This window comes from Haemorhous mexicanus, chromosome 20 (assembly GCF_027477595.1).
Source record: "Haemorhous mexicanus isolate bHaeMex1 chromosome 20, bHaeMex1.pri, whole genome shotgun sequence".
Lineage (NCBI taxonomy): Eukaryota > Metazoa > Chordata > Aves > Passeriformes > Fringillidae > Haemorhous > Haemorhous mexicanus.
In genome coordinates this window covers 11,312,724-11,335,339 of record NC_082360.1, presented here as the reverse complement: position 1 = coordinate 11,335,339, position 22,616 = coordinate 11,312,724, and the positions used below count along the sequence as shown (strand labels likewise).

The 22,616-nt window shown below is 55.9% G+C and overlaps 1 protein-coding gene across 1 annotated transcript in view; it reads left to right on the top strand.

The window, feature by feature from the left end:
* The window catches only part of LOC132336846 (regulatory-associated protein of mTOR), a 99,721-nt gene that overhangs the window by 74,517 nt on the left and 2,588 nt on the right, over window positions 1-22,616 (top strand). Inside the window, exons 22-31 of the mRNA XM_059864741.1 lie at window positions 945-1,048; window positions 1,844-2,024; window positions 2,839-2,949; window positions 7,828-7,933; window positions 10,037-10,151; window positions 10,562-10,686; window positions 12,155-12,259; window positions 14,425-14,472; window positions 20,098-20,204; window positions 22,519-22,612. Coding sequence (XP_059720724.1) covers window positions 945-1,048; window positions 1,844-2,024; window positions 2,839-2,949; window positions 7,828-7,933; window positions 10,037-10,151; window positions 10,562-10,686; window positions 12,155-12,259; window positions 14,425-14,472; window positions 20,098-20,204; window positions 22,519-22,612 — 1,096 coding nt within the window. The remainder of the gene's footprint in view (window positions 1-944; window positions 1,049-1,843; window positions 2,025-2,838; window positions 2,950-7,827; window positions 7,934-10,036; window positions 10,152-10,561; window positions 10,687-12,154; window positions 12,260-14,424; window positions 14,473-20,097; window positions 20,205-22,518; window positions 22,613-22,616) is intronic.

Sequence of the window (22,616 nt, the reverse complement as noted above, 5' to 3'; positions counted from 1 at the left end):
TGGGATTGATGGGGATGATGCAGATGGGAATAGTGCAGTTCTCCTTCCTGGCCTGAGCCTTGGAAAACGCCCAGACCTGCTTTTTGTGAGCACCAAATCAAACAGCAAGGACCCAGGGTTCAGTGTTGGCCTCTAGAGACTTCCTGAAATCAAAGTCTTAACAGGAAAGTTTGCTTCAGCCCAGGCTGCTTTGTCCAGGTGTTTTTAATGGAAGGCTTGAGGCAGAATCACAGAATCTTTAGGCTGGAAAAGCCCTCTGAGCCCATCCAGTCCAACCGTTCCCCCAGCACTGCCAGGGCCACCACTGACCCATGTCCCCAAGTGCCACATCCACGTGGCTGTTAAATCCCTCCAGGGGTGGGCACTCCACCACTGCCCTGGGCAGCCTGTGCCAATGTCTGACAGCCCTTCCCATGAGGACTTTTTCCCCAGTATCCAACCTGGCCCTCTCCTGGCACAGCTTGAGGCCATTTCCTCTTGTCCTGTTGTCCCCTGGGAGCAGAGCCCAGCTGCCCCCTTCTGTCAGGGGGTTGAGCAGAGCCAGATCCCCCCCGAGCCTCCTTTCCTCCAGGCTCAGAACGTGCTTTATGATTTATGGTCATGATGGGAGCTGCAGGACTCAGTCCTGAGGAGTGAGGAACAGGCTGGTGGCTGTGGGGGGCACTGAGGGCAGCCCAGCCCCTGTCCCTGCCCTGTTTTTGGGGTGCTGGGCAGGTCCTGGCTGCAGCCATCTCCCTGCAGGCAGCAGAGGCACTCTGGGGTAAGTGTTCCTGCCCCAGCCAGCCGTGGAAGCAGCTGGTGCTGGGGACAGCCTGGGGGCTTTGTTCTGCCCCCAGCCACAGAGAGCTCTTTCCCTGCCCTGGGAGGGAGGGAGCCGTGCCAGGGCCGTGCCAGGGCCGTGCCAGGGCCGTGCCAGCTGCTCAGGCTCCCTGTGTTCTCCCCAGGCCACGGTCAACGCTCGCCCCCAGCGCATCCTGGACACCTCCTCGCTGACCCAGTCGGCCCCTGCCAGCCCCACCAACAAGGGGATGCACATCCACCAAGTGGGGTAAGTGCAGCCCGGCCTTCCAGCACCTTCTGTGGGTGGGCTGGGTGCTCCCTGCCCAGCCCCATCCCGGGAGCTGCCCAGGGACTGGGAATGGGGCTGGCAGCAGGGGTGAGGTGTCCAGGAAGGAAAGCTCTGGGAAAAGGTGGGAGTTTCTTCCTGTTTTCCTTTAGGGCAAAGAGTAACAAGCCCACTGGGTATCCAGCTGAACTGAAAGGAAGAGCTGCAGCTTGGCTGCTTTTACCTTTCCTGAGCTGTGGGGCCCAAATTCCCAGTGACGTCTGAGCTGTGCCTGCTGCACTTTGAGCTGATAAAAGCTGGGGTTAACTGATGGACAAACACCCAGCCTGAACTGCAGGGAAACAGAGAGTGCTGGGGGCAAAGCTGGGGGCTGAAAATGGGAACATTTCCCAAAACAACTCTCCAAGAGAAAACACCACACTTAGATCTGCTGCTCCTTACCCAGTGTGCACCAGTGAGACTCCAACCGACGGCCCAGTTTAAATTCAGGGCTTTAAAGCTTCAGTCCCTGGTCAGGCTGACTTAGGTCAGGCATCACAGATTGCCAGAACACTGAGGTTCATGCCCTCGGTGTGGAGTTGGCACAGTCAGGGCTCACTCCTGGTTTGGGGTGGGTTTGGCCTTTGGAGGGGACGTGGGAACTGTGATGTTTCTGCAGAGGAGGCACCGCAGCGAAGCACCGATCTTGTGAGAAGGAAACAAAGTGAAGATGACATAATGCCCAGTAAATGTCATGTGCAGCGATACCCAAAGCCTGTCCCCTGCTCTGTCCCTCAGAGGGTCCCCTCCAACCACGAGCACGAGCAGCTCCAGCCTGACCAACGAGGTGCCCAAGCCGGCGGTGAGCCGGGACCTGGCGTCCGTGCGCCCCAGCGTCACCAACGTGGGGGTGCAGTACACCCCCCACTCCCACCAGTTCCCCAGGACAAGGAAAATGTTTGACAAAGGCCCAGAACAGGTAAGGAGACTGCTCTGACAGCTTCTCCCCACTGGGGTTTGTCCCACTTTCTGTTGGTTGTGGTTTATTTCTGTGCATCCCTCGTTTGCTTCCAGCTGCTGCTAATCCAGCTTGGCTGCCTCTAACCAGCCAAAGAAAAATTGATTAATTTATTTTCTTCAGGATAAATTGTGTTTTACAGCCTTTGATAGGGCATTATTCACTTCTGCCACTAAGCAATGTGTCTAATCAGAGTCCACGGCTTACTCCTCTGTAAACATTTGTGTGCCTGAGTGACAGCCCCGAGTCAGATCCCCGACCCTCGGGGCTCTCCAGCCCTGGCAGAGCAGGGACAAGGGACAGCTGTCATCACAAGGAGAAGGTGCTGCAGCCCAAGCAGCAGCAGCAGCAGCAGCACCTTCCCTTCTCTGGGGTTTGGCAGCACCAGGATTGTATTTCTGAAAGCTGAAAGCTGAGGGAGTGGAGCAGCTTTTCCCTTTTCCCTTGGGGTGTCCTGTGCTGTGTGACGGACACTCATCCACCTTGGCACCAGCTGTGTCTGGATCCTGAGTCATCCTCGCTGCTCCCCACACCCCATTCCTGGGACAGAACTGCTGCTGGGACCTCCCTGAGGTGCCATGGGGCTGCTCCAGCCCAGATCCTGCAGCTGGGGGAACGTGCACCTTTCCAAGGAGTGACCACAGCCCTGACCCAGAGCTGGGCCTGCAGAGTTCTCTGTCCTGGGCACTGTGTTTGAGGGTTTGCTGCCTGGCTGGGGCAGGGGGGTGTCCCTGGGGTGTCCCTGCAGGTGCTGAGCCCTGTCCCCTCCCCACAGACAGCTGATGATGCTGATGATGCTGTGGGACACAAGAGCTTCATCTCGGCCGCGGTGCAGACCGGCTTCTGCGACTGGAGCGCCAAGTACTTCGCCCAGCCCGTGATGAAGGTAACCCTGCTGGGCTGGCTGGGCCCTGCCCTGCCTCCCTTCTCATCCTGGGGGGCAGAGGAAGGGATGAAGGTAACCCTGCTGGGCTGGCTGGGCCCTGCCCTGCCTCCCTTCTCTCTCCTGGGGGGCAGAGGAAGGGATTTCCTTCCATCGTGCTGCTCCTGTCAGTGAGAGTGACCAGAGTGTCAGGGAAATTAATCCACAGCCATCAGATGTTTATGTCCAAAAAGGAGACAGAGGAGTCCTTTGACTTTATTGGACTAAAGGCAGAGGCCATGGGGCATTCCCCTGGGGTCTCTCCAATTTTTGGAGGATGCAGCCTCCTTTATATCCCAATTTTCCAGCCACATTTCCCTTCTCTCTTTCCCCATTTCTGAGGTACTCTAGAGGTTCAGACTTCCCAGAACACCTGATCCCAGAGATTCCCCTCTAATGTACAACCCTCCCTTTTCATTTTTAATTCTTATGGAATTTAGGGGTTTTTCTTCCTCATTGTTTCTTTCATCTCTCAATGTCTAATTTCATTTATCAGCAAACCTAAGTTTATTGGTAAAAGCAAATCTCTTTTTCCATCCATCAATCAGTGGAATCCTTCCCATTGTTTCTTTTATCTCCCAGTGCTGGTTTTACCCACCAGCAGACCCACAGCTGGTTTGGAAAGACAAATCCCCCATTCCCCTGTGAGGGAGCACAAGGGTCACTGAGGGTGGGACAGGCAGAGCCCGGGGGAAAGCTCAGCTCCCCATGGAGCACAGCCCCCAAAAAACACAGGAATGAGGAGAGGTTCTGTGCCAGATCCCCCAGTTCTGCCTGGTTGCACTGCAGAGTTGTTCCATCTGAAATGCTGTGCTGCTCTGCATATAGGAAATGGCATTATAGCTAAAATGAATTGAGTTTTAAAGTAAATAAATGGAATAATGAAGGCCCTTTTTCCCAGAAGGGGCAGTGGGAGGCTGGAGAAAGAGAGATGCTGCTTTGTCTCTGACATTGCAGCTGAATCTCCTGGCTGTGGTAAAAGAGGCAGAGGGGTGGGGGGGAGGCTGCCCTGGGGGCAGGACAGACCCTCTGCCCCACTCGGGTGGGGTCTGGGAGCTGTGCTCTGCTTCCAGCACAGACACCTTAACTCACAGAGGAGAGAGTGGCTGCACCCCAGAGTGCCTGGGGGAGCCTTGGGGAGCCTTATTGTCGGGGTTTAAAGTCGAAAAAAATGTAAGAAGTTGTGTTATAGCCAAGAATAAGGGTGGTAATGACAAATTTACATCCAGGTCTCTTCGGAAGTGATTTGTTTGGGTAACTAAATTGTCTCTGTGTGAAGTGAGTGAGAAACTGAAACCTTGTTCCAGGAAAAACTCCAACCAGAGCTCTTAAGAGATGGGCAAAGATATCAGTGACTGGAAAGAGAAGCTGTTAAATTCCCAGAATGTTTTAGCTGTTAAATTCCCAGAATGTTTTAGCTGTTAAATTCCCAGAATGTTTTAGCCAAAGCTCAGGTTTCAGGTTCAAGAATGAAACGGAAGGAGCAGTGAATCTCCCTCATTAAAGGCAACTTCCAGGTGCTCCGGGAGTCTCAGGGAGCTCAAAGGTGTCAGGACTTTGAGCTCCTCTCCTGAGGGGTTGCCATGGCCGGCAGGGCCGGTGCCCAGGCTCCATTAATGCCTCTCCACAGGGATGTGTGTGTCCCAGCAGTGCTGCAGAGATAACGAGGAAAGGGTTTCAGTGCTGCCTCCTCGGGAGGGGGGTGAGCCATCAGCACGGAACGTTCAGGTGCTGGGCTGAGATAATTGCCCGAGTGGAAGGCTGTCAGAGCAGGGCAGGCTTGGATTTCCAGAGGGAATCACCCCTGAAGCATTGCCTGACACTTCTCAGCCTCTGTGAATTCCCTCTGTGCTGAAACCACCGAGTGATTCCTTAGGGCACACCTGGGCAGGGGGCTGGGCTGCCTGGCCAGGCTTCCACCAGGGCTTGTTCTCCTCAGGATGAGCTCCAGAGGCTTGGTTCAACCCAGACCACAGCACGAGGGGAGGAAGAGATGGTTGAGCTCTTCGTTCTTATTAGAATCATTTGTCTGCTCCCTAAGAAAACCTCTTCCCGGGGAAGAGGGGGGTCCTTATTAATAAAATAAATCAGATTAGGCAGCCAGGCACGGGCAGGGGCAGTGGGGACACGGGGAGCTCTGTGGGGGGTGGCTTTACTACTGCTTCCTGCACATAAAATAGACTAAAGTGCTCGAGGAGAGGCAGTGAAAAACGTGGAGCATTCCTGTACTGATTCACAGCTGCCAGGGAGGGGAGGGAAGGGGAATTTTCTGCAGTCCCAGGGTGCTCTGTGTGTCCCAGGGAGAGGAGCAGGGCACAGCCCTGCCTCTGGAGCAGCTCCCTGAGCTGGGAATTCCAGCTGGTGAGTTCTGGGTGAAGGCTGAAGAGAACAAAATCTGTTTTCTAATCACACAAGGGAGAGGACTGATCTCCCTGCTACTTCTGCAGCTTGGGAAGGCCAAGGAGAGGGAGTTTCCTGCAGGTGCTGCCCTGTCTGACAGGGGACTGTAGGTGGCTTTGGGACTGGACTGGCTGCTCTGGGTGCAGGGACTGGAGAAGTCTCTCTGGCAGAACTTTCTCTGGGCTTTCTTGGCTGGAAGTCAGGAGTGCCAGCTCGGGTGTGCCTGAGTTTCCATGGAGTCCCTGGAGCAGTCCTGGCTGGTGGCTGCTGCCTTTGGGGAGCTTCAGCCTCGTGAAAGAGGCAGGGAGTGAAGTGTACCAAGCACTGAAGGAGAAATGACACTGGTGCTGAATTCCAGCCGTTCTTTGGAGCTGCTGCCTGCCTCCATAAACAGGGAGAGGCAAGACAACTGTTCCTGTAATGAATAAACATAAAATGACTGTGAGTGCATCTTAGTCATATTTAATTGATGAATTTCGTTTTGCTTCATGGACCTTGCCCTGAGAATGCTTTCACTGGAAGGACTGAGGGATTAATTTCCAGGGTAAATCAGGGGCTGTGTTTCAAGCCATCACTCCAGGTTTGATTTATTGATTATCTAATCAAATAAACCAAGAGGGAAAAGCTGCACTGGAAATTCTCCCTGTGCCAGGAGAAGCAGGTCCCTGCCCCAGCTCTGGGCTCTGCAGAAGCTTTTCCTCTCCCTGCAGCCCCTGGTGGCTCAGGGCTGTTCTGGGAGCCACGGGGAGCAGGAAAGCCTCGGTGCCAGCTGTCAGGAAGTCCTGAGGCAGGGAGAGCAGAGCCAGCATCTGTTGTTTGCAGGGCTGGCAGAACATGCAGGCAGGAGCTGGGAAGGATCCTGGAAGGTGAGAATTACATAAGCAGAGCCCTCCCTGATCAATCCCTGCCGGGGCTGCTGCGCTGTGCCTTGGCCCTGGGTCCTGGGAGAGGAGTGGGGTGCTGCACTGCTGCAGGGCTAGGAACCAGGGAGAGCTGGATCGACCTCTGGAGCTTGTGCCAAGGGCACCCTGCTCCCCTCCTGGCACCCACTGCCTCAGGCAGAGGGAGAGCCAGCTCAGAGAAGGAAAACTCCGCTGGGAGGGTTCAGCTGCTCCCTGCTCCCTGCCTGGGGAAGCCCTGGAAGGATCTGTCATGGTCCCCATCCCACAGCTGGAGCGTGGCCAGGGCAGGGAGCAGAGCTGGGCTTGGTGTATTCATGGATCCTCCCTCCCTCCTGGCAGGATGATCCCCAGAGCCACACAGGTGGGAGGGTGTGGGGGCCAGGACAGCCTTCACCTGCCTGCTGTGACCCTGCACTGCTGGCCCAAGGGCTCTTCCTTGGGCTTGCTTTCATTTATTCCCAGAGAAGCTGGATTTTCATTAAGGTGTAGGTGTCATCTCTCCCCTCTCAGATTCCTTTGATGTATTTTAGCTCAGGTTTGTTTATTGCTTTTCATTAGGGGTCGTTTGTCATCGCTTGTCTAATAGGTGTTGTGCTGAAATAAAGTGCTTTTTCCTTTGCCAGGAGGAAAGGTGGAGGGTGGGCTTCTTATTTTTTATTTATTTTACAGAAGTCCAACTCAGTAACAGCAGTTTTCCGAAGGACAGCATTGTTTGAAGGCAGTGTTTGTAATAGTGACAGATGATTTCAGGACTTTCTTATTCATGGAAAACAGGGTTTTCCTGGGGAATTTGTCTTCCTTCTCCAAGAGTTACTCCTTTGGAGCAACCAGCACCAAAGGAAGCTGGCTCAGCTCCTTAATTGATCCAAGGATAGTTCTGGAGCACGGGAGTCTTGGATAATTTTTTAAGTATGAAAAACACCTCATACATAGCTCCTGCCATGGTTTGGGGTGAGATCTCAGGAGTTTATTCCTTTTGATCCTGAATAAGGGTGGGAATAGCCACGGTGGGAGCAGCGCTGGGGCTGGCCTCGTGCCTGGAGCACAGGTTTTGTTGGGGAGCCATGGAGTGCTGAAACCTGGAGCTGTGGGGTGTGAAAAAAATATCATCAAATGGCTCAGAGTGGCTGTGACTGCAGGGCCACTCTCCAATTGCAGGGAGAATTTTGTGTATAATCAAGGCCAGATGACACAGGGGCATGGCTTTCAGACCAGGGAACCAGAGCAGGGCTGTTCCTGGTAAATGGTGGTGGGCACCTGAACATCCTGGGGGTTTGGGAATGTGGCCGTGCCCTGCTGGGCCAGCAGCCCTTGGTTAGCAGGAGAAGAAAGGTTGCAGTGTGTTCTGAGCTGGCTGTGCCAGGGCTGGGCTCCCTCTTTGATCTCAGGGTGATGCTGAGGAGAGCAGAGAGAGCGATCGTACCCCGATCAGACCCGCAGCGCCCAGAGGGGACAGGAGGGCCTGTGGCATCACTCAGCCAGCTCCTGCCCTCCTGGGGGTCACTGCTCCTGTGTGTGTGTGTGTGTCCCTGTCCCACAGATCCCCGAGGAGCACGACCTGGAGAGCCAGATCCGCAAGGAGCGGGAGTGGCGCTTCCTGCGCAACGCGCGCGTGCGCAAACAGGCGCAGAAGATCATCCAGAAGGGTGAGTGCTGCCCTGCCCGGGGGGCTGCGAGCCCCAGTCAGCCCTGAGCCCAACTGGTGATGGCCCCCTGCAGCCCCTCAGGCTGCTGAGGGCAGGGCAGCTGCTGCTGCAGGTGTTCCCTGCTGCTGCAGGTGTTCCCTGCTGCTCCAGGTGCTCCCTGCTCCTCCAGGTGTTCCCTGCTGCACCTCCAGGTGTTCCCTGCTGCTCCTCCAGGTGTTCCCTGCTGCTCCTCAAGGTGTTCCCTGCTGCTGCAGGTGTTTCCCACCTTCCCAGCTCCTGCAGGTGTTCCCTGCTGCTGCCCCACCTCTCTGCTCTCAGCTGCTGGCTGTGGGCACCAGCTCAGCCTCTGCTTTTAAGAGGATGGAGGGTGGAATGCTGGAGGGTCAAATCCAGAGCTGCAGGCTCAGGGTTTGTGGGACAGACATGGTCATGGCACAGTGTGCAGCTGCTGGACCTGTCCCCCCAGCTCAGGAGACACTCAGGGATGTCTCAGACGTTCCCTGCTCTGCTGAGCTCTGGGAGTGCTGGTTTGCTCCTTGCACCCCGTTTTATTGGGGGTATTTGTGTGTGTGCTGCTCCCAACGTGCCCCAGGTCTGTGCTGTGTCAGCAGGAGCTCCCCCGGGACCTGGGGCTGAATCTCTGGGGCTCTCTGAGGCAGCTTTGGGCTGGAATTCTCTCAGCACAGGAATTTATTCAAATAAAGTGGAACCTAATGAAGCTTCCTGAGGAATTTGCATTCCTCGGTTTTTCCCTGCCCTGAGCAGCAGAGGCTGGGGAGCCTCAGTTCCAGGAGCTCCTGGTGTCCTCCCCGAGGCATTCCCAGGAGCAGGCCTGGGGTGGGGGCTGCTCCTCCCAGGGGTGCTTTGGGAGGCACACAGGGCTGGAAATCCCAGTGTGCCGAGGGAAAAGTGCCCAGGGCCAGCCCTGTCCCTGGAGGCTGCTCCTGTGAGTGCAGTGTGGAGCTACATGCCAGGAAACTGCAGAACATCATCAGCCAGAGAAATGCAGAAATGATCCCCGAGCCCAGGAGATGGCCTGGGAGATCTGATGGAATACAAAGCAGGGGATTTTTCATGCTTGCCTGGAGAAGTTAAATCTCTTTCTAGACAGTGCTCATACTTGGTTGCTTGACCTGAGTGACTGAAATGCCACTATTCATTAAAAAAATAACGAAAACGTGAAATATTCAAAAGAATTAAAATAGACTTACAAGCTTTTAATGAAAATGAGATTCAATGGATGCATTCTAAAACAAACTCGGGTTGAATGGATGTCTCCTGGGTTTGGGGGTTTGTGTGATGAATTCAGAGAGTGCCAGAACCCAGCAGTGCTGGGGTCCCAACACTGTTTGTGAGTAGCAAACTGCTCTGAAGACAAGATGGGAAAAGTCTTTACCCATCATTTTAAGGTCTCCATGGAAAATACATTTTTCATTTGCAAATTAACCTGAAATTTAAGGGGACTCAAATGGAAGGTTAAATAAATAATCCACAAGCTACAGTGAAATGCTGTATTTTAAACTGAAAAAACCCCAAAACATTTCCATATTTTGTATTTTGAATAAATAGAGTTGGTTTTTCCCTCAGCACAAACTGGCATTTCCCTGGGTGTGGCTGGGCTTGTTCTCTTTGCTTGCCAGTGTGAAGGATGAAGGGTTTGTCACCACAGTTCTTGGTTTGTACCTCAAGAGCTGAGACAGCTGTGGGGGGGTCTGAGAAACTCCTGGAAGGGCTGGGGGTGTCCTGGTGGGAACTGGGGTGGGTGCCTGGTGGCACTGGGGAGCTGGGGCTGTGCAGAGCCATCCCTGGGGCCATCAGGAGTGAGCTGAGCTGGTGGCACTGGGGAGCTGGGGCTGTGCAGAGCCATCCCTGGGGCCATCAGCTGTGAGCTGAGCTGGTGGCACTGGGGAGCTGGGGCTGTGCAGAGCCATCCCTGGGGCCATCAGGAGTGAGCTGAGCTGGTGGCACTGGGGAGCTGGGGCTGTGCAGAGCCATCCCTGGGGCCATCAGGAGTGAGCTGAGCTGGTGGCACTGGGAGGCTGGGGCTCTGCAGAGCCATCCCTGGGGCCATCAGGTGTGAGCTGAGCTGCTGCTGTCCCCCAGGCATCTCCCGGCTGGACGATCAGATCTTCCTCAACAGGAACCCAGGCGTGCCCTCCGTGGTGAAGTTCCACCCCTTCACCCCCTGCATCGCTGTGGCTGACAAGGACAGCATCTGGTGAGGGCTGGGGACAGGGGACAGCAGCTGCTGGGGGCTGGGGACCGCAGCAGGGACAGCTGGGGCCCGTCCTGGCTCTCTCTCAGAGGTGCAGGTGTTGAGATCCTGCCCTGGCAGGGTGGGCACGCCCTGGCACAGGGGCACAGAGCAGCTGGGGCTGCCCCTGGATCCCTGGCAGTACCCAAGGCCAGGCTGGACACTGGGGTTTGGACACCCTGGGACAGTGGGGGTGTCCCTGCCATGGCAGGGGTGGCACTGGGTGGGCTGTGAGGTTGTTGCAATCCAAACCATTCCATGATTAATCAAACTATGCCCGACTGCAAAGGAGAGATCCCAGGCTGGGTAGGGGGTGCCTCTCTCCAGCTGGCACAGAGAGCTGGAAGCTCACGTGCTGTTTGTCCCTCGCACAGCTTTTGGGACTGGGAGAAGGGGGAGAAGCTGGACTACTTCCACAACGGGAACCCTCGGTACACGCGGATCACGGCCATGGAGTACCTGAACGGGCAGGACTGCTCCCTGCTGCTCACTGCCACAGGTGAGGACACTGTCCCTGGGGGCCTGGGCACACCCCCAGCCCAGGTGAGTCTGCTCCCAGCCCAGCCTTCCCCCCCCATGTGGTTGTTAATTGTTGTGGGTCTGCAGGACGAGGTGGGAGTTGAGAATTGACTCTTAAGTTCTTAGCAGGCTGATTTATTATATTGTGATGTTATATTATATTAAAAGAAAATTATATACTAAAGAAAGAGAAAGGACACATCAGAAGGCTAGAAAAGAATGAATAATAAAATCTCATGACTGACCAGAGAGTCTGACACAGCTGGACTGGGATTGGTGATTAAGTAAAAACAATTTCCATGGGACTAATCAAAGGTGCACTTGTTGGTAAGCAACCTCTGCACCACATTCCAGAGGAACAAAACGTGGAGAAGCTGAAGCTTCCCAGGAGAAGCAGTCCTGGCAAAGGGATTTTTCAGAAGATACCACAGTGAGCCCTGCTCTCAGCTCAGGAGGATTTCCAGGCTCAGACTTGCAGGTTCTTCCTGGCAGTGCTGGAACCTCTCCAGCAGACTTTCCAAGGACTGACCAGTCCAGCACTCGCTGAAGCCATTCCCACCTGAGTCCCTGCCTGTCATTGCAGGGCTGTGGTCACCCCCTCCTGTGGGGAAGGGTGGTTTCAGCTGGGTAAAGCTGCTGCCCAGAGCTGGAACTGTGCTGCAGCAGGAGCTGCAGTTCTGTTCCTTGGGCTGTGTTCACGTAGAGCAGGCAGGGCTCAGCCTCAGCACCAAACCCCTCAGGTGGGTCTGAGTTTCCCTCTAGCCCTTACCTCACCTGAGCAGGGGCTGCAGGAGGAGATCTGGCCCAGCCTCTGCTCTGCAAAGCCGTGAGTCAGATCTGCTCCTCTCCCAAGGAACCATTCCAGACCTGGCACTCAGAGTGTTTTCAGCAGCTTCTCCAGCTCCCCGCTCAACTGTACAGGTTGGGTGTAATTAAGGGAGGGGGAAGGGGAGCTGAGAGAGCCTTTAGGACATATTTCTTTCAATTTATTGATTCTTAGCACAAAAGTTTCACAGATGGGGAGCAAATTGAAAAAAATACACAATGTTCTTGTAAGATTGGCTGCTGATGGGCTGGGCTTTGATGCTGCTGCCTCCGTGGGGCTGTTCTGTGTTGAGTGGGTACTTGTGTGGCCCTCGGCACCAATCCAGAGATGAATCCTGGAGAAAATGAATGTCAAGGAAATGGAGAGACATTGAATGTCAGGTGTTGTTCAAGGGAGGAGAAAAGCTCTTCCAGAACAGCTCCAGTGGAACAAAGCCTTAGGTTTCGGGGATGTAAATTAGAGAGGGAAAACAACTCCAGCAGAAAGTGTTCAAGTGACACTCTGGGCTTTGGGGTCTGTGTGACTTCAGCTCTGCTTCTCCTCTCCTTCCTGGTGCACAAGGAGCTGCAGGAGCTGCAGCAGCAGTGACTTTGCTTTGTGCTCTTTCTCTGTGCTCCCCCAGACGATGGTGCCATCAGGGTGTGGAAGAACTTTGCAGACCTGGAGAAGAACCCGGAGATGGTGACAGCCTGGCAGGGGCTGTCAGACATGCTGCCAACCACACGAGGTGGGTGCCACTGAGCTTGCTGGGGGGAGCTGGAAATCAGCCTTTGTGCAGCTTCGTGGGTGGCACCTGTGACCTCCTTTAGCCCCAGCTCCAATTTTGGCTCCTGTTCTTCCCTGTTTATTGTGGGTCAGGAGGTGGCAGAGGGATGTGTGCTCTAAATCTGGCACGTGCAGAAGGGCAGCACAGTGAGACATTGGCCTGCTTGGAATGTTAGGAGAGCTGGGCAGAAAAGGGTGTAAAAGGAGCACTGGCATCCAGCCACACATGGGATGAAGCCAGAAAACCAGTTTGTGTAACCCTGAAATCTGTGTTGGGACATCACGGGAGGTTTTAGGACATTACTGGAGGTTTCGGATGTTAAAGGAGGTTTTGGGATATTAAGGGAGGTTTTGGGATGTTAAAGGAGGTTTTGCAGCATTCCAGGAGTGTGTGTTCCTCCTTCCCAGACCCATCAGGTGCTAATGGAGTTCTGTGTCACTTGAATGTTTCTAATCAAGGCTGCAGCTTTTCCTGGGTGTGCTCTGGTTCAATCAGCGCTTGGTGGGATGGATGAGGAAGTGCTGGAGGAGGCCCATGCTGTGCAGGAGGTCACATGAGATGACCATCATCATTCATCCTGACCTTAAAAGCTGACAGTTCTCATTTCTGAGCTGATGTGTTCATCCCAGGAGCCTGACACAGCTCTTTCAGCTCTTCACTGGATTCCTGGGGCTGCCCCGTGTGTGTTGTTCCCCCAGCCCCTCCCCTGTGTCTCAGGGGCTGTGTCTGAGGCTCTGCCTGTCTGAGGCTCTGCCCAGGACTGATGAGGAGCTGCAGGAACTGAGAGCCTGCTGTGCCCTTCCCGAGGTGGCAGCAGGGCCTGGCTCTGCAGAGCCCAGCAGTGCTGGCCAGCTGCCCTTTGTGCTGTCTCTGCAGCTCTGTGCCAGCCAACAGCAGCTTTCCTGGCTGCTGGGTATGGTTCCCATCCCTGGATTCAGGATCTGGCTCCTTGGAGCTGGGAACACCCTGGGTGCTCCTGGGCAGGGAGGATGCTGCACTGGAGCTCCCTCAGCCCAGTGCCACTGTCCTGCCTTCCCTTCCTCCTGCACTGTGCCAGGGCAGAGCCTCTGCTACTTCTGCCTCACTCTGGACAGGGTGTAACAGCCAGGAAGGCTTTTCAGTGTCTGACACTGCTGAGAGAGCTCTGAGAGCTGGGTGCTTCCATTTGCCAAAACAGGAATGGAGAAACTTTCCAATCTGTTCTCTTTGGGACTGGGTTTTTTTCCCCTTGGCTTTTTCTTTCCCTTGTGGACTGAAGCAGTCTGGGGCCTGTTTTCTTTGCCTCCCACCTTCCCAGCAGATTGGGCAGCAGAGAGGGACAGATCTGTTTGTGGAGAGAGAAATAAATGTAGCCACTTCAAAAGAGCTAAGTGGAGCAAGTCCCCGTGGAGAGGAGAGTCTTCAGAGTCACCTGCTGCCAAGCCCACAGCTGTGGTCCAGCACTGCCTCACAAAACTGAGCATGCATTTTGAAGCTGCAGAGCTCAGGAGTTTTACTGGAGTTTGTTTGCTCCCACTGCTGATTTCCTTCCCTCCTCTCCCAGCTCTTCCCCTGTGCCAAGATGTCACACTCACCTCTGAACTGCCCTTGAGAGCAGCCAGAACTTGACTTTGGGGCCACTTCCACAGCTAGAGAAGGAGAGAGGAACATGCAATAGCTAAACTCATCCTTTGGAAGCCTGGGAGCAGCCCTGGCTTGTGTGAGGTGGGCAGTGACACACTCAGGGCTGCCTGAGAGGGGCAGCAGCCCAGGGCAGGCACAGAGCTGGCACAGCTGCTCTGGGAGGGCAGAGCTGAGCTGGCACAGCTGTGGGCACACAAACCCTGAGCCATGGCAGCAGCTCCCAGGAGCTCCTTGGATGTCTGTCTGTGTGTCTGTGTGTCCTGGCAGTGCTGGGAGCAGGCCCAGCCCCAGGAGGGCTGTGTGTTGTGTGCTCCTGCTGCACACAGGCTGCTGCCTTCCCAAAAGGGCTGTGCTGCAGTCAGGGAGGGAGCAGGAGCTGCTCTGGGTGCTGCTGCTGCTTCTCTCACGTTCCTCCATTTGAGCTGCTGTTTCTAGTCCCTGTTTGAAGCTGGCTTTGCTCTGGCTGACCCTGAGCAGCCCCCCCTGATCCTGTCTCCCCACAGGTCTGGCCCGAAGGGTGTCCATCTATCTGGACAGAAGCAAGCAGGGAGGTGAGTGCTGCTCCTGTTCCCCGTGCTCAGGGGGGTGGGCAGGAGCTCTCTGGGGTGCCTGGTTGGGGTTTTGCTGTGGTTTGAGGGATCTGTGCTCCCGGGGCAGGCACAGCCCTGCTGGGCAGGGGAATCTCCCTTAGGTTCCTGTCAGCCTCTCTGAGCTCCTCAGCCACAGCAGGTGGGGGGTTTGGGACTCTCTCTTCTCCAGGGACATTTCAAAGCATCCCTGGGCAGAAGGGTTTGAGAGGGAGGGTCCAAGTGGAGCCAGCACCGAGCTGCTGTGGGTCTGGCTGGGGTTTATTTGTCAAGATCCTGTGGAAAGGAGGTGCTGGGGAGTCTTTCCCAGCAGCCTCAGAACGCGGAGCCTTGGCAGAGCTCAGCCAAAGAGGGGACGTGTAGGTTGGATCCATGGGAGCAGTTCTTCCCTGGGAGGGTGGGCAGGGTGCCCAGAGCAGCCCCTGGATCCCTGGACATGCCCAAAGCCAGGCTGGGAGCAGCCTGGGACAGTGGAAGGTGTCCCTGCCATGGCAGGGGTGGCACTGGACCGGCTGTGCCCAACCCAAATCCTTCTGGGGTTCTGGGACTCCTACAAATGTCACAGATTCCACTCTGCTGCATGGAGGGAAGGTGGGGGAGGCCCCAGCCTTGTCCCACAGAATCTGTAGGGTCTGTGAGGCTCTGGATCCTGGCTCCTCTCCCCCAGGCTGGGGAGCAGATGGTTGATGTGTCAGGGCATCCCTGGTGGTGGAAGTGTCACCTCAGGATGTTCATCAATTATTGATCTTTGCTGATGATCAGAGCTGGCTGTGTCTGCACTGATTCATCAGCCAGGCTCCTGGCAGGGGCTGGTCCAGAGCTCCTCAGTGCAGCTCAGCCCATCCCTGTGCTCTGGGAGCTGGGCAGGAGCGAGCAGAGCTGATGTGTGGCTGCTGCTGCTGCTGCTGCTGCCTGGCTCTGGAATCCCCCAGCCAAGGCTAAAATTAGCAGGGCTTGGCTGCAGGGAATGCCTGGGCATGAGCAGGTTCAGGGAATGCCTGGGCAGGAGCAGGGTCAGGGAATGCCTGGGCAGGAGCAGGGTCAGGGAATCCCTGGGCAGGAGCAGGTTCAGGGAATGCCTGGGCAGGAGCAGGTTCAGGGAATCTCTGGGCAGGAGCAGGTTCAGGGAATGCCTGGGCAGGAGCAGGTTCAGGGAATGCCTGGGCAGGAGCAGGTTCAGGGAATGCCTGGGCAGGAGCAGGTTTAGGGAATGCCTGGGCAGCAGCAGGTTCAGGGAATTCCAGAGCAATGATGCAGCTGCTGCAGGGCCAGGGCAGCCCCTGCTCAGGGCAGGGCCATGAAATCCTTCTCCAGCTACCTCTGCCCTCCTGGTGACAAGGGCAGCCCCAGCATTCCCCTCTCCCTCTGGAGAGCTGTAAAAATGTATGGAATTGGTGCTCTCCTGGCAGCATCAGCAATGCTTAGATACTGCCCAGGCCTGGAAGTGCCCCAGGCCAGGCTGGGTGGGGGACAGGGGGACAGCTCCAGCCTGCACCAGCAGCTGGTCAAGGCATCAGCCCCAGGCTCATCCTGAGAGCAAGGGGCAGAGGGAGCAGCAGGGAGCTTCCCAGCCCTCCAGGAGCCCCCAGCAGCAGGGGGCTCTGATGCAGCTCTGGTCAGATTATTTGATGGCAATAAATTCACTGGAGAAATGGCAGCTCCAGGGGTTTGTGCTCTTTTAATTGAATTCCCAGCATCCCAGCTCCTGCTGTCCCTCACTGCAGAGTCCTTGGCAGGAGGAGGGGGACACTTTTTGAGAGGATGTTGTAGAAATTAATGATGAGTGAGGTCATCCAACCCTCCCACTGCTTCCTGGAAATTGAAGCAGGGATGTGCTTCACTGCTCAACCAGGAGGGCCCGTGATTAAAAATGATCAGTCAGAGCCCAGGATGCTTTTGTGTTGTGTTCCATGGATATTCCTGACTCCTCTGAAATGCCAAGGACGGCCTGGCCACGTTCCCTGAGGTTCCAGGGCAGTGCAGATGTTGAGAATGCAGCTGCTTTCACCACAGTGGTACTGGAATTTATCCATGGAATTGTCCCATCCAGGCAAATATCTCTGGCTCAGGGGCAGCCCTGAGGGAGCAGCCCTGGGCAGTTCTACCTTCAGGAACAGCTGCTGGTGTGGAGAAACTCAGCCTCACAGACCTGCCAGTGCTGCCTTTAAAAGGCTCAAAAACAAACAAAAGAAAAAAACCCAAACCAAAACCACCAACAGCTCCACCACAGCCATTTAAGAATTCCTTTCCCTGAGCTGTGGAAGATTTGCTGCTCATTATCTAAGAACATAATATCCCTCAGGGGGAAGCTGTGCTCGGAGCTCCTGATGCATTGCAGCAGTGCAGGGCTGGAGCAGCAGCGTTCCTGCACTGCCCTGGGCCAGGGGCTGGGCCAGCCCTGTCCTGGGTGCTGCTCTCTGCAGCTGGGACAGTGACACAGTGACAGGGCAGAGCCAGCTCTGGGGCTGGGCACCTGCTCAGGGCTGCAGGAGGGGCTGGGGAGCAGCTCAGGTGCTCAGGTGTGCAAGAGGGGCTCAGTGAGGAGCAGCTCAGGTGTGCAGGAGGGGCTCAGTGAGGAGCAGCTCAGGTGAGCAGGAGGGGCTCAGTGAGGAGCAGCTCAGGTGTGCAGGAGGGGCTCAGTGAGGAGCAGCTCAGGTGAGCAGGAGGGGCTCAGTGAGGAGCAGCTCAGGTGTGCAGGAGGGGCTCAGTGAGGAGCAGCTCAGGTGTGCAGGAGGGGCTCAGTGAGGAGCAGCTCAGGTGCTCAGAGGTGCAGGAGGGGCTCAGTGAGGAGCAGCTCAGGTGCCAAGCCCAGAAGCCAAAGCCCTGTGGGTGGGCTGCAGGCTCAGTTGTAACATCCTGGAGTAGGACCTCTGTTAATTAAAAAGGAAATGATCATTAGTATTCAATCCCACGTTCACTCCTCATCCCGAAATGCTCTGAATTGAGCATGGAAACACGAGCCAATCCTGGATCATCTCTGCCATGCTTGTACATAGAAATAGTTCAGCTATTTCTGTCTCACTCCATACTGTGAGTGCCAGCTCTGCATGGAACATTTCACAGTCAGAGGAAGCTTTCCTTCCCCTCACACACTTCCAAGTGACTGACATTTCTCTGTGAGGGCTTTTCTGCTCTTCACACAGGTTGGAGTTCTGCTCCAGCATTCCCAGTTCATCCCCTTTTGGCCAGGGCACACTTGAGTGCAGCAGGAGCAGAGCCCCCAGCCCAGGGCTCAGCACAGGCTCCTCTGCAGCCAGCACCCACCACCTCCAGGCAGATCCTTGCTTGGGATGATCCAAATCCTGCTCTTGCCTCTTCCAGGGAGCAGCAACTGAGCTGAACTATTGAAGTTTTAGTAAGCAAGGCAGGAACTGCAAGGTCTCCAGCCCCACCATCCCTGGAAGTGTCCCAGGCCAGGCTGGACAGGTTGGAGCACCCTGGGGCAGGGGGAGCTGGCCCTGCCACGGCAGGGCTGGATGAGGTGGTTGTTAAGGTCCCTTCCAGCCCAAACCATTCCAGGATTCCATGATCATCTCCCTCCTTGTTTTCCAGCCTGGTTGGGAGTGAGCCCTTGTCCTTTCCATCTGCTTGTCTCTCATGGCAACCTTTGTGTAATCCCTGTGGAGCCTCTTCCCTCAGTGAGACTTTCCCTGCCCATCTGTGTGTCCTTGCTGAATATCCTCAGGGACAAACTCCTGACAGGCACACCAGGAGAGGCACCAAAAATGCCAACTCTGCCCCCAGAAATGCCAGCTCTGCCCAAAAACTCCCCTTCCCTGTGCCCCTCCCCAGAACAGCCCCTGGAAGCACAGCTGGCCAGGACTTGGTGCTGCTCAGAGGGAAAGCTTTTCTCCAAGCTGGGCAATGTTCCTGGGAGCTGTGGAGCTGCCTGGGAGCTCTTTGCCTGCCGAGCTCCACAGGGATGGGAACGGCCAGATCCACCTCAGCTGCCACGTTTATCCTGTCACATGGGCCCTGAGCAAATGACAAATGCAAACACTCCAGGGCTGTTTGTCATGCCCATCACTGCCTGCTTGTTTGCCTGCCTCTCCAGCCCTGCCAGCTGCCAGGCAGGCTGCAGGAACAGTCCCTTTGGCTGAGAGAAAGGGCCAGGCTCCCGGGTCAGCCCAGAGCACCTGCAGTGAGGTGAGGGAGTGCCAGTGAACACCAGTGACCCCATGGATGTGGCAGGATCAGGAATCCACTTGGATGTGCTGCTTAGCGAGGAGACAGGGGCAGAGTGTTTTCTGTGAAGCTGCAAAACAAGGTCATTCCGTCATCTGGAGGGAACTGGCTGTTCACAGGATGTGCTGCCGTTCCCTCTGTGCTCTGTAACCGTGCATGTTCTGGTACAAGGCACTTGTGGCCCTTTGGTGACAAAAGAGCACCTTGGGGCAGGCTTGGGTGTCCTGCTGGGGACAGTTCCTGGCAGCAAACCCAGACAAATGCACGTTTGTACCTCGTGGGCCAGCACCTTGCGGGGTGGAGACCCAGGGATGGAGGCACGGAGAGTGCTCGGGGCAGGAGCTGCAGTCCTGCATTGCAGAGGGCTCTGCCTCCAGCTCTGGTGCTTATGAAACACTGCTCAGCACCAGAGACCCGGGCTGCCATGCAGGAGAGCCTGGGATGCTGCTCTGAGAAGCAGGAATTCTGCTCTGAGACAGGAATGCTGCTCTGAGAAGCAGGAATTCTGCTCTGAGGCTGGGATGCTGCTCTGAGAAGCAGGGATGATGCTCTGAGAGGCTGGGATGCTGCTCTGAGGCAGGAATTCTGCTCTGAGGCTGGGATGCTGCTCTGAGAAGCAGGGATGATGCTCTGAGAGGCTGGGATGCTGCTCTGAGGCAGGAATTCTGCTCTGAGGCTGGGATGCTGCTCTGAGAGGCTGGGATGATGCTGCTGTGTGAGGCAGGAATCCTGCTGCTGTCCCTGCCCTCCCGAGGGGCTGGAAGCAGACACCAAGCCTGGAGTTCTTCTCTGGTTCCCTCCTGTGGTGTTCCCGGGGTGTTGGTTTGTGTTTTTAACGCGGTGTGGACGGCACCTGGTGCTGAACTGCCCCTGGAGATTGGTCTGTGCCCTCGGGGATGAGGAGCAGAAGCTCCTGTCAGGGTGCTTGAGCTGCTGTCCCTGCAGGGTGCTCCCCTCCTCACCTGTCCTGCAGCAAACTGGTTTGTGCTCCCAGCAGCTGTTAAATTCACTCCCCTGCAGCCCTGGCTAGGCTGTTCCTTGGCCAGGAGCTGCTGGCCTTCTGGCAGCAGGAGGAGCAGTCCAGGAGCTCCCAGGTGGGGTGGCACCAGCTGAGTCTCTTCAATCAGCATTTGATGTTCTCGTGGTGCTGGGCACTGCCCTGGCCCCAGCAGCTCCTGGAAGTTGTGCTCCCCTCCCACAGGGTCCTGGCTTCTCTCAGCACTCACCAGGGGGCAAAGCAGTGTTTGGGCTCCTCCTGGAGCAGCTGATTGATCCCAGCTGGCTGTGTGGGGTGTGTGGGTGTAATTCTGCATTTCCTCTGGCAGTGTCTGGGGCAGGAGAGCTCCAGGGGTGCAGCTCTGCCCGTGCTGGCACTGACTGGCACCCTGCCCTGCTGTGTCTCAGGAGCAGGGATGGTGGTGGACTGGGAGCAGGAGACTGGGCTCCTGATGACCTCGGGAGACGTGAGGATCATCCGGATCTGGGACACGGATCGGGAGATGAAAGTACAGGTAACCCTGCCTGACCCAGCCCCTTCCCTGCCAGAGCCCAGCCATGGGCCCAGAGACCTGGGAGGGCTCTGGGAGGGGCTGCCAGCTCCTGGAGCCCCTGCCTCCCTGCCCCAGGTCCCCTTCCCAGGCCAATAAAACCCCTCAGATACGCAGGGAGTGTGTCAGGGCTCTCCTGGAAGGCGCTCTGCTGCTCTGGGTGGGCAGCAGTGCCTGGGGAAGCTGAGGCTGTGCAATCCAAGGGCAGACACTGGGATGTGAAGGCAGGCTCTGGGATGCAGAGGAGGGCTCTGGGATGCAGAGGAAGGCTCTGGGATGCAGAGAGGTCTCAGATCTGTGAAAGCAGGCTCTGGGATGCAGTTGAATTTCACATGAACACGTAACTGGAGTAGTGTAGAAGTCTCTGAAAGCACACACCCCCTGTGCCATGGAACAGGGAAAGGCCCTGCCAGAGCCCCTGGCAGCCACAATCACGTGGGAGTTTCTCAGAAATTCCAAGGAGAAGCAGGTGGTCGGTGAGAATGGAGGCACCATGCTGGAATGAAAAGGAAGTGGAGTTTTCAAAGCTTCTCGAAATTAATTACCCTTGGATGAACATTAATTGCGACACTTTGACCCTGCGATGCGGGATAATTAAGCCTCTGTTCATCTTAATTACTTTCACATATTATTTTTTTCTATGCAAATTAGGGAGCGGCAAAATCCAGGAGGCGAAAATCTTTTAAATGATGATGATTAATGATTGCAGCGAAAGTATCTAAAAACATGTTGTTTCTTTTTTTAATTGCAAAGATTGGGTGTTGAAATTCAAGTGATTGGAACTTCCTGACTCGGTGCCTGGGAAAGTGAGAATCAGCACAAAGAGCAGCGATAATCGAGGCAGATAAAGGCGCCTCCCTCTTTGAACTACAGAAACCCACACCTCTGGAACAAGCGCTTCATTTGCACTTCTGCTGAGTGTTGCTGCTTCAAAGGAGGAGCTGGGCGTGGGCAGAGGCTGCAGCAGCCCCAGGCCCGGTGGCTCCCCCTGCTCAGCCCAGGCTGGAGCAGCGGCCCCAGGGCTGATGCTGCCCCGGGGCAAAAGCAGGAGTGAGGTGTGGGATGCTCCTGCAGCTCCTGCCCAGCCCTGGGGCAGCCTGGGCTGTGGAAGCTGTGCCCTGGCAGGGGTGGAATGAGAGGGGCTTTAAGGTCCCTCCCAACCCAGCCCTTTCCATCCTTGTCATTCCTGCTTTCGCGGTGCTGCTCAGCGTTTTTTGCTGGTTTTAACAAGGTGGTTTTCCTCCCAGCAGGCACAGGGGTTATTCTGAGCAATTCTTTTGTCTCCAGAAGTACAAAGGGGGGAAGTGGCAGCGTGGGTGCCCGGTGTGTTCCCAGCACAGCTGTCCCTGCAGCTCCAGCTGCCTTTCCCATGTCCCCTTCCCAGCAGGGATCTCTCATGGGATGCTCTGGGTGTCCCTGTCACACGTGCCACAGCAGGGACAGGAGGTGGCACAGCACTGCCTGCCTAGCTCTGGGGCTGTGCCAGGGGCCAGAGTGTCCCTTGGGGGCTCAGGGGCACCAGAGCTGCCTCACCCTGCTTGGTGTGAGAGTGGGGATGAGGAGGAGGATGGGGCAGGACCTTGGTTCAGGGCCTGAGTGAAGTGCCCTGGAGCCAGGCCGTGCTGTGCCACAGCTACAGCAGGTCTGTGGGCTGAACAGGTACAATTGGCCATGACAGACCCCAGCTCCCAGCCTAGTTCATTAAAAAACAGAAGTAAACAAGTGCCCAGGTAGGACAGTGGTGGGTTAGGTTGGAAGTCAAGCAAGAAGCCCCACTGCATCCTCCAGGCAGCCAGTGAGCTGAGCAGTGCTAGGACCCCAACCAAGCAAGGGTTCAAGCACCAGAACTTTGAGTCCCTTATAAAAGGAGGTGTCCAGCCATGAGCACTGGCTGTTGTCACCCGAGCTCAGTGTGCCCATGGCACTCCTGCACTGAGAATGACACAGGAGCAGGTGAGAGGCAGGATTGTAGAAAGAGCAAAGAAGCTTTATTCAAGAGAACCAGGCCGTTTATATAGAGTGACACCATACACTCTCTTTGACTGGCTAGGTAACAAAAACACCTTCCTCATACACTGTCCTTGAGGAGAACAGAGAGACAAAAACCACCCCCTGCAGATGGTTTGTGCTGAACAACTTATCCCATCCCTACAACTCCCTGGAGGTTCCCAGAGCCGCTGTGAGGAACTCGCCCCTTTCTCTCTCTCTGTCCCATGGCACCCACATGTCCAGCTGTCTGACCAACACGGTGGTCTGTCTGTCTGTCTGTCCGTCCCAGGACATTCCCACGGGAGCTGACAGCTGTGTCACCAGCCTGTCCTGTGACTCCCACCGCTCGCTGATCGTGGCGGGGCTGGGCGATGGCTCCATCCGTGT